Raw genomic sequence first — 12,370 nt, forward strand, 5'->3', positions numbered from 1 at the left:
TTTTACCGCTACGTAGATGATTGTGAAGCCGCTGCAGCACTAAAAGGCCTGTCAGGATGTTTGGACCCTGCAGGAATTTAAAATTCACTGTGTATTTCTGAAGTTTTGATATGTTTGGACGAGATCACTGCAAACCGTCGCCGCGCTGAAGCTGCCAACAATTCTTTTCTCGTCAGAGTAAAAAATGGCACCAAGAGATTTTCCTCAATGTAATAGAGAACTTTTCTAATCATAGGTCTCAGAAGGATGTAAACACAGCAGTGTTCAAGAAAGAAAAACTATGAATTCATTACATTGAGAAAAAAAAACTTGAAGCCGCTGCAGCACTAATAGGCCTGTCAGAATGTTTTTTTCAGGAATTTAAAATTCACTGTTCATTTCTAATGTTTTGATATGTTTGGACGAGATCACTACAAAACGTCGCCACGCTGAAGCTGCCAACAATTCTTTTCTCGTCGGAGTAAAAAATGGCACCAAGAGATTTTCCTCAATGTAATGGAGAACTTTTCTAATCATAGGTCTCAGAAGGATGTAAACACAGTAGTGTTCAAGAAAGAAAAACTATGAATTCATTACATTGAGACAAAAAAACGTGAAGCCGCTGCAGCACTAAAAGGCCTGTCAGAATGTTTTTTTTAGGAATTTAAAATTCACTGTGCATTTCTAATGTTTTGCTATGTTTGGACGAGGTCACTGCAAACCGTCGCCGCGCTGAAGCTGCCAACAGTTCTTTTCTCGTCAGAGTAAAAAATGGCACCAAGAGATTTTCCTCAATGTAATGGAGAACTTTTCTAATCATAGGTCTCAGAAGGATGTAAACACAGCAGTGTTCAAGAAAGAAAAACTATGAATTCATTACATTGAGATAAAAAAACGTGAAGCCGCTGCAGCACTAATAGGCCTGTCAGAATGTTTTTTTCAGGAATTAAAATACACTGTGCATTTCTAATGTTTTGATATGTTTGGACGAGATCACTGCAAACCGTCACCGCGCTGAAGCTGCCAACAATTCCTTTCTCATCAGAGTAAAAAATGGCACCAAGAGATTTATAGAGAGTCCGCCAAAATCCATATTGTGTGCATTAAAATGTATTTCGCTCGAAGAACGAGAATCGCAGGGAGTAGGTTGTTGACAGTGCCCATTCCCGGAATTGCGTTCGAATTGGGATAATACTAATTTGCACAGGCAAAAAAAGAGCTTTCTTGGACTAGTAATGAGTGCAATTTAAGGGTCTGGATTTAATTGCATGAAGTGAACACGAGACTTGAGAAAATTACCAACCGTGTCAACCATAGTTCAAGAACTGCGCTGGTTCCCCTCAGATAACTTTACTGACACGCCCAACCTTTCAGACGCAGTCAAGAAGTGCCTTTTCTAAAGCGTTTTAGGCGTGTACCTGCTTTTCAGGTTTACATTGGCTGAAAAACACACCGACCACATCTGGGCGTTTTCTTACCTTCGGGAATTGAAGAAATGTATGATCTTGCTGTCTTGCGAGAATCTAGAATGAGAGAGCAGGCGTAATAAAAAAGTGCACGTGAAAAACAAAATAAGAATTCTCCCTCCTTGATCATACTGCTGCCGATAACACCAGCAAGCACTAATCCGGAGTCATGTTCTTCAGCATGGTTTCTAGCGATAAATATTTATTTCCATGAGTATATGTCATGTGCATATTAAGGTCTAATTTTTTTTACGGAACACGTTAACAGAAGAAGAAAAAAATAAACATGGCTTTATTCATTGAAAACAAACGGGTCCAATCTCGAAACCAAAGGATTGGTGTTCGCCGCCGAAGTCGAATGGCTGGAAATCTACAATTGGCAGTGTGGCTGTCTGCTTGGTCTTGAACACGAACACAGTCTTGCCGTCGCGAAACTGAAACAAAGGCAAACAAAGCAAAGCAAAAGCAGGTTATAAATCTCGGTGGGCAGAGCTTCTCCCACATGAACAGTCTCCCGAACGTCTGAATTTGCGCCAGCTCGAATTATATGCCACAGGTGGACGCGCCTCTTTTAACTCTAACGTGTGACCCCAGATTGGACGCGCATATCACAAATGTCGCTTTGCTGCCTCGCAAAAATTGTTTTTCCTCTGACGGTGCCTGCAACCAGAGTTGTGTGTAACGCGTTAGAAGTATTTGATTACTTGTAACCAATTATAATTTTTTGTATTTTTGCAATTAATCAATTATGTTTTCAAACGGTAACGTTTCGGATAATTCAGTTACTTTTTTTCTGTGAATGATTGCCGGTAATCACTTACTTTTTCCCTAAGTGTTAGTAACCAACGGCACAGTATTGAGAACCTCAACATGACGGCAAACACTGGTGCTAGCGGGGATGCTTCCTTCGTGAAAGAGCGAGAACCAACTGGCTTCGGAGGAGCATCGTGCGACATCATGTTCCTACCACAACCGGGTGACCGCCGTCCTCTACGGCAATTCTCGCCCCGAGAAGTATCACGTGAACACTCTGTAGGCACTCCCCGTCCTTACCTCCCACTACACCGAACTCGGCGGCTTCCTCCAATTTTTGATCCAAGTCGTTATTTTTAAGGAGTTGTTTTTCGAAGTTGTCTTCTATAGTACAACTTCAAAAAACAACTCGTATTGAAAATTAACTTCTAACAAATATTGGAGGGGACACTTAAGCTCATCCTTAAGGGTATTACGCGATAGCGTCAAGGGGCGTTAATTCTCATGTGTGCGGGATTAATCATTCTCGACTTAACATTCATAGATCCCTCGGAATGCGCATACCACTCGCGGCTCAGGGATTGCAGCGGTTAAGTGATGCGCCACTTCCCTGCGATGGCAGGTGCTGCCACCGGTGGCGCTTTTGCGACGCGGGCCGGTCTTCCTGAGCAACCTCTCGTGATCTATCATTAATTTATCTGCCACCTGCCGCGGTGGTGCCGAGTTGGCTCACAATCCAGTGGGCAGGTTGCGATAACACCACAAGGTGACGTGACCTACGTGGCCGAATTAGGTTGCGTCTCCGGTGATTTTTCGCTCACAGCGCCGACGCTGATGACACCTGATTTTCTGCGGAACTGGAGCATTAACGCTATCGCGTTAGCATATTGAGCAATTAAGCTTCAGTAGTTCAATGTAATCTCAGTAAATATGTGCCATAGCAATAACCGTTCGAAGGCAAATAACGCAACCATAATCAATTAGTATTCTGTAATTTTTCAGTTACTATTCTGTGGCTGTAATTGACCACTGTATTCATTTATAATTCAGATGTAGTAACGGCAATTGCCATCGGTTGTTTTTTTCTGTAATGTGTACAAGACTACCTACGACTAGCACCAAAAACGTCTAAACGTTTGCTTATACTGCGTTCGTAAGACCGGTCTTGAGTATGCAAACATTGTTTAGTTCCTACAATCAGTTACTAGCAAACACCATGTACCTGGAGAGGTTTCAACGAAAAGTAGTAAGGTTCAACCATGACAAATACAAATATTCTGATTCCCTTATCAACCTTGCAGCCTTCTGTAATCATCATCTAAGGCGAGGAAAGATTGCCTTAATTTTTATTCTAGTTGCTACACAATCTTTACTACATAAACCCGCTAAATATGTGTCTCTTTCAAAGTCATGGCAAACAGGGCATAAACACGAGCACACACTGAACGAATACACATGTCGTACCGACGCCTTCAAGAATTAATTTTCAGCTTTAGTCCTTCGCAAATTGAACCAACTGGATTCATACATCACCAGCTCAAGTTCCCTTTTCAACCTCAAGGCAATGGAATATGTCAGGAAGCGGTAACCCGGTGATCGTCGTCCATCCTTCCAGCCGGTAGTGCAACCTGTTCACGTTCCATCCCCATGTCCTTTTCTTTTCGTTTTCGTGCATGTGCGTGTGCTGCTCGAAGTGGCTATCTTTTTTTTATTTATGTTGTCTTATTCATAGATACAGATGTAAAATATTATACCTGCTGGACTAATTGCTACAATGAACCACCATTATTACATTATCAGTTTACGATTGTTTTCCCACGCAGGGTTTTCAGTTTTATGTTATTGAATGTTAACCTGCTAATTAGTTTGTTATAAATCTTGACTAGATTATTTCTAATATATAATTATGATGCATTTCTGGTTACTCTCAAGTCAAAGTAGGAATGATTGTCGGCCTGTGAGGGCCTCATAATGAGACTTGCAGTATTGGAAATAAAAGAATAAAAATATTAATGTAATTTAGATATCCGAACAGTTCTCACTGCGCCTGTTTGCAGATACATTTTGAGCGACGGAACGCAAAGCAGGGATCAGGGAGACTACAGCGATTGTCTAGCACCGCTATACAGACACACATTAAACAAATGCACACGCTGCTATGTGCAGCTGAACGCGGAGCATACACTTGCTCGAAGTGGCCTTGTGAAACACCGTCTTAACACCCCCTCCCCCTCCACCAGCCATCCCCTTTCACACCCCCACCATTTTCAAATGTGACTTCCTCCACAGCTACCAGAGAAATGGCCATCGTCATGACCAACATCACATATGTGAAGGACGAGAGCACGCATTCCATGTATAGGGGGGAATTCACAACGTTCCTCGTGTGGCTATATTTTGGATTTTTCTAATCTATGAATTCACGTGCAACGAGGCACTCATTCGTGAATTTTCTCACTGATGACTAATAACTAGCACGAAAAAGTTCGTCTTCAACATTTCTGTCACTTCTTATTGCGACAAGAAGGCCTAGTTTTCGATGTCGCCTTGGTTATTCCCTAAATGCCGCGTAGTGAAAGATCAAGCCGGCTTTGTAGCGGACATAGCGAAAGTCCTCGAAGTGTGTGAGTCTTATTCTTTATTGTCCGCGTCTTCCCATTCTCCGGAGAATGCTCTGGCAATGGACATTCCATATCCACGCCACTTACAAACTCCGCCGCACATCATAGGAGCCGTAAGGGCAAAAACTCTGCCTAACAGACCAAAAGCAAAATGCATCGTGCGAGGTATAATATCTTGCATGCGCCTTTGTAACGTAGCCTAAGATAGTGTTTTGTTTTGATGTCCCAGGCGTATAATTCTGTCTTTTTGAAAAAGCGTTTGGGGCCTTTCCGGACGGCGCTAAATGATAACCACGCATTCATATCTATCAATGCAGGTCTCCACCATTCTGAGCGGGCATGCACCTATCTCTATCGTTGCAAGCAGTCAGAGTAAAAGTTGAAAATTACAGCCTTTGCAGTGCCTAATACCTTTTAAATGCCCAGGAAAGAAAATAACAACTCTGTTCATGCCTTTCACTGACTCCTTTCGGAGCACGACTGAACGTTCACAGAAAGCACCAGCCACCGCTGCTGAGCACGCGTATACATCCTGCCGCGTTTCTTTAAACTTCGTCGCATATTCGGAATAAAACGGCGCCTTGAAGAGGTATGCAAAGAAGCAGCGTCTTCAAGTCCGCGGCAGGCGTTCCCACCTGGCAATCGTCCACGGGTACCGTGGGACTGTCCTTCTCGAAGCTCATCTGCGCCTCGTTGCGGCCCCGGAAGCGAAGAGCGCGTGCGTGGTCTTTGGTACGCTGGCTGTACCAGGCGTTCACGTTGTTGCACACGAAGGTAAAGTTCTGGTACGCGCTGGTGCTCAGGAAACTGAGGAAGCGCAGCTGCACGTCCCCCACGGTTCGGTAGCGCAGCCGGAAGCCGCCTTTCAGGCTGCTGAACCACGAGGACGTGTTGCTGGCAGCGGAGGCGGACGCTGGCTTCTCCCACCTGCGCGCCGTGGTAACATGGAGGAGACATTGCAATCATACGCGCTGCCTTCAGAGACTCTGACAAGTTATCGCGTGCAATGTTAGCCGCTGAAGTATTGTCGTTTATTTCTCAACTTTCGGCATTTAGCTGGCAACACTCGGGCTTCGCTTCCCTCAGCAGGTAGGGGGCCTATTATTTTTTATTCCTTTTGTTTTGCCCAACATACTCTTCGTACATACAGGGCGATTGTATTAACCTTTGGATATTTTTGGGGTGTTTTAAGAACTGCGAAAGATACATCGGTGCGGTCTGTTTAGCTAGACTGTACAGCAAGGTGGACATTGTGTACCTCACAAGGATCAATAGTTCGACGATTAATTGGCTCAAATATAATCATAAGCTTCTAGCTTTTTTTTATTTTAGGAGCCAAGATTATGCTGCGAAATTCATGGCTATCAGTATGAAAGGTGAGCCTTGTTTTTAAATATTCTAAATCAGCAACATGGTTTCAAATATCCAACGTGAAAATATCCATTTGAAAGCACGTTGAGTTGGCATTCCCGCATTTCATAGTTATATAATAACGGCGCTGCGCGTGGTATATCGTCATCGAAAAGTTAACTTCTTGTACATCATGAAATACGCAAAATGCGGCTGTTTTGATGCATAAGAAGTGCAAGAGACGCAAATTTATCAGTATGCAATGCACAAAAGCCAACTCAACAAGCTTTCGAATGCGTATTTTCGACATATACTATTTCGAAAGAGACTGCCCATCAAGAAAATTTAAAAACGCAGCTCCCTTCGATGTTGACGGACATCAATTTCGCAATATAATCTTGGCTCCTAAAATCAAAAATAAAAAGTTTATTCGTTAGTGTTATTTAACTAATATGTTAAATACTGAAATCTACGCTCTCACGGAAACCCTTTTGGTGGGGAATGTCTAGTCGGGAATAATGAACCACTTCACACATTCTATCTATTTTTTTTAGGGGCCAGCTATAGCTCTAAATGACTGTCTTTTCTGCTTCTCGCTTTTTCCTGTCATTGTTTTCTTTACACTTTCTTTGTCGCCACTACCAAAGAAAAGTGCTCAAGATGAAACCTTTGCATTTATGTTATCTTGGTCTCCTTGTGATTAGAAGGCCATCTTGAAATACCACAACGTTCGGTCCAGCTATATGAGGCACATTCGTTTATCTCGCACACCGAAACAATTTCGGAGCACACATGTCGCAGCAGAAGAAAATTAAACAAGCTGTTCGTCATTCTGAAAAAAAGAGCCTATGGATAGAAGGCGAAGGAAAAATAACCTTATTAAACTAATTCAAGAAAGGCCACTGTTATGCGCTGCACTGGAAAACTCTCTTCTCCGGCCGACCCACCTGGACAAGCGCGCCGAGTCCGTGTCCCCGTCGGCGAACACGCAGGTCTCTCCGCCGGCGCGCATGCCGCAGAAGACACGCACTGCGTCGTCTGGCACGCCCAAGTTGGGGTCCACCCAGTACCACCCATCCGGGGAGTCTGGATGCGCTAGGCGCAGGTCGCGGCACGATCGAGACGGGTTGGGCCGGGAGCCCACAGGGCGCCGGATCTGCTCTATCTCGCGCCGCAAGATGTACACGTTAGCGAAGATGTGCGTCAACGTTCGGTTGATTTTTTCGTACGCCACTTCGTCCACTGGCTCCGCGGCGGCCGTAGAGTTCTTGTCATCGTCGTCATTGCCGTCGTCTCCAGTGATGACCGCATAGTCTTCTTCCGTGCTGGCGTTGTCTACTTTTTCGAGGCTACGTTTGAACCTGTTGTGCAGGTCCCTCTGGAACAGCATCTCTGGGGGAATCTGAGGGCCTTCGCCCGGCGGACCCTGTGAATCACGCACGCAATGCGAGTTAGGAAGAAATCAATTCACCTTGTTTGACTAACCTGTCCGTTACACTGAGTGCCGTACAGAGTGCTGTGTTCAGGGCTCTTTTTCGCACCCCCAAAATTCTCCCTATGCTTGCAAACAACAGTTTGCTTCCATAGGATTTGACTGCTGCATGCTGCAACGTTCGTGAAGAGAGAGACATACTTCTTACACACGCACCGTATTTACTGATTCGCAGCGCTCATTACTGAAAGATGTATGAACAACCCTGAGACCACGTCGATTATCTATCTGTTCCGGTGAAAACGCAGATCCTTGGCATATATTCCCACAGTGCAGCATGCTGCACCGGAGCGTTTGTCCGGTGCTGTGGCTTAATGTTCTGCAGGAAAGTGCGCCCACTTAAAAGTATTATATATTCATGAACTTCATGAAGTTTGGTTTCAGGATTACTTTCAAAGTTTGCCGACACAAGCTTCAGCAGAATGCAACTATTTCGTTATTTTCATCCAACAGGTAACACTGCGTGTCTCATCACAGTGGGATCATCACCGAGACAGAAAAAAAGTGGTAACCGCATGAAGCGGTGTTCCTGGCGACGTGACATACGATGGCGACGGTTGTCGCATGCCGCGGCCGCTGTTACACCCGCACGAAGCGACGTGACTTGGCGACAGAGCGACACATTTTCAGTGCCGCTATGTTGTTATCGCCTCACCATTGTCATCTCAAGTCATCAGGGGAGTATTACGGTGCTAGTACCCCCCTTTTTAAGACTAAACTACGATAAAAGCCCTGATGAGAATTCCTCCGGCAACACATTGCATTTCTGACAGACACGGCACTGTGGTGCAAACCACATTGCACGGTGCTGAGACTTGCAATAAGTGACGTTTCTCGTTGCATAATAAAGAACAATACATACAACACAACAGGCTTTCTTGTTCTACTCCTACCAATCATTTACTGAACTATTTTCATGCATTGCTCAGACGCAGTAATCATCAGCGGCTTCTCCGCTGAAACTATGCTACAAAAACAAACTTTACTCTCAAAATATCTAGATTGGAAGTTATGTACCCTCAAAGCATTCTGTTATTGGCTAGTCTCGCGAGCTACTTTCGGGCTATAAGTGAAATTTTCTACAAACCCAGAAAGTTAGCGACGCGATGAGCGACCGTGTCGCCGCGAATTATTGCCACACGCGGTTAGCGCTTCGCAGCTGTCCCGATATTCTTCCCTTTCCCACACTACACAACGCTTCTTGAAGAAAAAGCACGGCAAACATTGAGTTTGACACGCATAGAAAATTCAAGCTATTTAGTCAAACCTCGCTATAAGAAAACGGTTTATAACAAAATAATGGATGTAACAAAGGAATCCCGGTTCCCCTTCGAAGCTCCCATAGGAGACAATGTATTTAATACCTCATTTTTACGAAGCAAAACTTCCTACGACGTGACATCATGAATAAAAACTGAACACTGGTTCCCATTTCATGCTGAGTTTATTCATTTCTAACGACACGCCGCAGTTCCGTAGCCATTCAATGCGGAAAATCGAAATGGCCGCGAAAAACGGGCTCGCTACAAAGCCACACAAACATACGCGAAACTTTTCCCATGACGCTCGCACGAGCGTTTCTCTGAACTGTTCGTCGGCTTCGGCGCGAGATGCCCACGCACCCATTTTTACCGAAACTCAAGCCCGCGGCCCACTGAACAACACCACTTAACACGGCAAGCATTGCATGCTGCGTTTCCACAGAGTCGCCAAGGTCATTGGTGCTCCCCCGCTCTCCAACCCACTAGATGTGCTTGGCTTGCTGGGAGCGCGAGGTGCTTCTTAGGTGCCGTGTGCAGACCAGTTTCGGTTTTCGCGGCCTGACGATATCGACACGCCGCTTGTTTCACAAGGTCAAGATCAGTGACAGCGGCGGAAAACAAAAGTCCTAAGATGATTTCCGTTCACCAGAACGCGGCCACAATCAAAGCGGTCGCATCGGGTACAAAGTGTCAGGTAGCAAGGGGCTTTGACGTCGCTGCGCGCCAGCCGTCTGCAATCTTCGGCAACAAAGAACGAATCACTAGCGCCGTCACCCGCAGTATGCAAGGAACAAGAAATAATGTAAGAGACATATGTCTCCGAAGCAATTGAGGGAGCTTTCAGAAATTATAAACGGTTCTGCGGTAGACCTCAGTCTAGTGTACTCGTCCCCTGCTATACATTTTTGTCATGCAGTGAAGACTGCGAGCTCATGGAAGAAAACCAAATCGCGCACTAGACACAAAGCCCCGCCGCGGTGGCTCAGTGGTTAGGGCGCTCGAGCACTGATCCGGAGTTCCCGGGTTCGAACCCGACCGCGGCGGCTGCGTTTTTATGGAGGAAAAACGCTAAGGCGCCCGTGTGCTGTGCGATGTCAGTGCACGTTAAAGATTATATATTATAATCGCCATTTGGGTTCGAACCCGACCGCGGCGGCTGCGTTTTTATGGAGGAAAAACGCTAAGGCGCCCGTGTGCTGTGCGATGTCAGTGCACGTTAAAGATCCCCAGGTGGTCGAAATTATTCCGGAGCCCTCCACTACGGCACCTCTTCTTCCTTTCTTCTTTCACTCCTTCCTTTATTCCTTCCCTTACGGCGCGGTTCAGGTGTCCAACGATATATGAGACAGATACTGCGCCATTTCCTTTCCCCCAAAACCAATTATTATTATTATTATTATTATTATTATTATTATTATTATTATTATTATTATTATTATTATTAGACCCGGAATCGCTGCCGCGCCCTCTTTCACCTGTGTTCGTATCTGCTTCAGAACCGAGGACGTTGGGCCAAATATTCTGGAATTCTGGATGAGTTTCATCCCGTCCTCTATGACAATATTCCTTCAAGACTCATTTGCTAAGCCCCGTGGGGGAAAAAATGCGCCTGCGATGGCAAGGCTGACATGTTTAGTTTGCGTACCTATATTGGGACGCGTCGGGAGGGTTTTGTGCGAGAGTTGGAGACTGCCTAAACACAGATCAGCGGCAGACTAAACGCCACATATGTTGTCCTCGGTCAACACGGTGCCAGGATACTCGTTGACATGTGACAGCTGCGGCCAATGTTAATGCGGCTGTAATGAGGTAGCGGTAGTAACGAAATGATCTTGGACCCCCTTCGACTTAGCCATAGTGAAGTGCCGCTGCACACCAAAAAAAATGGTTGCCTCCACTGAAAAGGGCTGACGTCATAAAATAAAGGTGGCAGCGGTTATTGACCTTGCACAAGATGTTTTCGATGCCACCGCCGTGGCTCAGTGGTTTTGCCGTTCTAGTGCTGAGCCTACATTCGCGGGACAGAATACTTGCTGCTGCGGCCATATTTCGGCGGAAGGTAAATGCAAAAATAGTATTTTGTGGTACACATCGGCATTGAAGGGAAGCCAAAGTTGAGGGCCAAGGATTAATTTCGACCACCTTGGTTTGTATAACATGCACTGTCATCACACAGCACGCGGGCGCTGTTGCATTTCGGCCCCATTGCCACCAGGTCAGGATTCCAACCTGCTCATTCGGGCACAGCCACAGAGCACCATAACTACTGAGCCACCGTGGCGGGTCGAAATGCAAACTCGTGTGGTTTGCGATCTCACGTCTGGTTAAAAGCTTCGGGACGTTAAAGGAATACTGAGTAGGTGCTTTCCTTAGCCGTGAGAGCCAAGAGATGGTCGCTTTCAGCCATACTCTAGCTCCAGACCTTTCAAAGAGCAGGAGTGATTAGTTGTGTATAAACAGTTTTCATTATGGTCGCCTACTGACTACACTGTGATGTTTGTCTCGTTATACCGCAAATGCAACCAGGATACATCACTCCTCTTCACGCTTCCACTTTCACTTCATGTCAAAACCTTCCGGCACCCACAGTTTCCATTTCGAAGAAAGACAACGGCTTCAAACAGTGCTACCTTTCAACGAACAGTGGAATTTTAGAATAATACGGTTTGCATTTTGTAATGATATGGCCTAGTATTTAAGGAAGCTCCAGGAGTCTAGAAATAATAGCCACTTAGGCATCTTTAGAAGTTAACTTCGGCGAGTTTACCAGGTGAAATTGGTGAAATGGGTGAAATGATTTGAGAGGCAATTGTACTTCTTTGAATGCCCTGTTCGCTTCCAGATGTTACGTTAGTATAACCTTCAAGATACTATTTACGTAACCGTTCTCTCTTCCGAGATGCATTTTCGTCTGAGGACATATTAGCAGCGCGCCTAAATAATAGATTTTGCCTTTCGGTTATTGTCAGCATCATGATAAATCTTTTGAGTGAAGTCCATTATTGGTGACAATGGCCATGCACACATATATGAACAAAAAGCAGATGAAAGCAAAAAAAGGTACTTCTCTTGGCAAGAGTAAGAAATCACATCACGCATAGCTAACTTGCAAATAGAGATTTCTTAAACGGTATACTCACAGGGGGACCTGCGGGTCCCTGTAACAGATAAAAAAAGCAGAAAGTTCAAATTACCGGTTATGGTCTGAGAACCAATGCGGTATTTTTTCGCTAAAGATATTTTACTTCCTTACCTGAGGTCCAGTTTCACCTTTCATTCCGGCTGGCCCCTGCATCAAAAAAAGAAAATAACATTATTTTGCGCCGTAGTGCCTGCTGTTCCGCAGTTCCTGCTGGTAAAATTGTATTTGTATAGAATAACAGCCTAAGGGGCGAGTTTGTGCATGATGAAATGAACGGCGGCGCTTACAAGGACACTAACAAGAAA

At 45.1% G+C, this 12,370-nt stretch overlaps 1 protein-coding gene across 1 annotated transcript in view; it reads right to left on the minus strand.

Moving 5' to 3' along the window:
- Window positions 1-1,720: 1,720 nt before the first annotated feature.
- Window positions 1,721-12,370, minus strand: part of LOC144114881 (uncharacterized) — a 57,435-nt gene continuing 46,785 nt past the window's right edge. The window contains exons 25-29 of the mRNA XM_077648885.1: window positions 12,177-12,212; window positions 12,064-12,081; window positions 7,117-7,595; window positions 5,455-5,746; window positions 1,721-1,879 (exon numbers count right to left, since the gene is read on the minus strand). Of these exons, the coding sequence (XP_077505011.1) occupies window positions 1,742-1,879; window positions 5,455-5,746; window positions 7,117-7,595; window positions 12,064-12,081; window positions 12,177-12,212 (963 nt within the window). The 3' untranslated portion in view covers window positions 1,721-1,741. The remainder of the gene's footprint in view (window positions 1,880-5,454; window positions 5,747-7,116; window positions 7,596-12,063; window positions 12,082-12,176; window positions 12,213-12,370) is intronic.

Source organism: Amblyomma americanum, chromosome 1, assembly GCF_052857255.1.
Source record: "Amblyomma americanum isolate KBUSLIRL-KWMA chromosome 1, ASM5285725v1, whole genome shotgun sequence".
Lineage (NCBI taxonomy): Eukaryota > Metazoa > Arthropoda > Arachnida > Ixodida > Ixodidae > Amblyomma > Amblyomma americanum.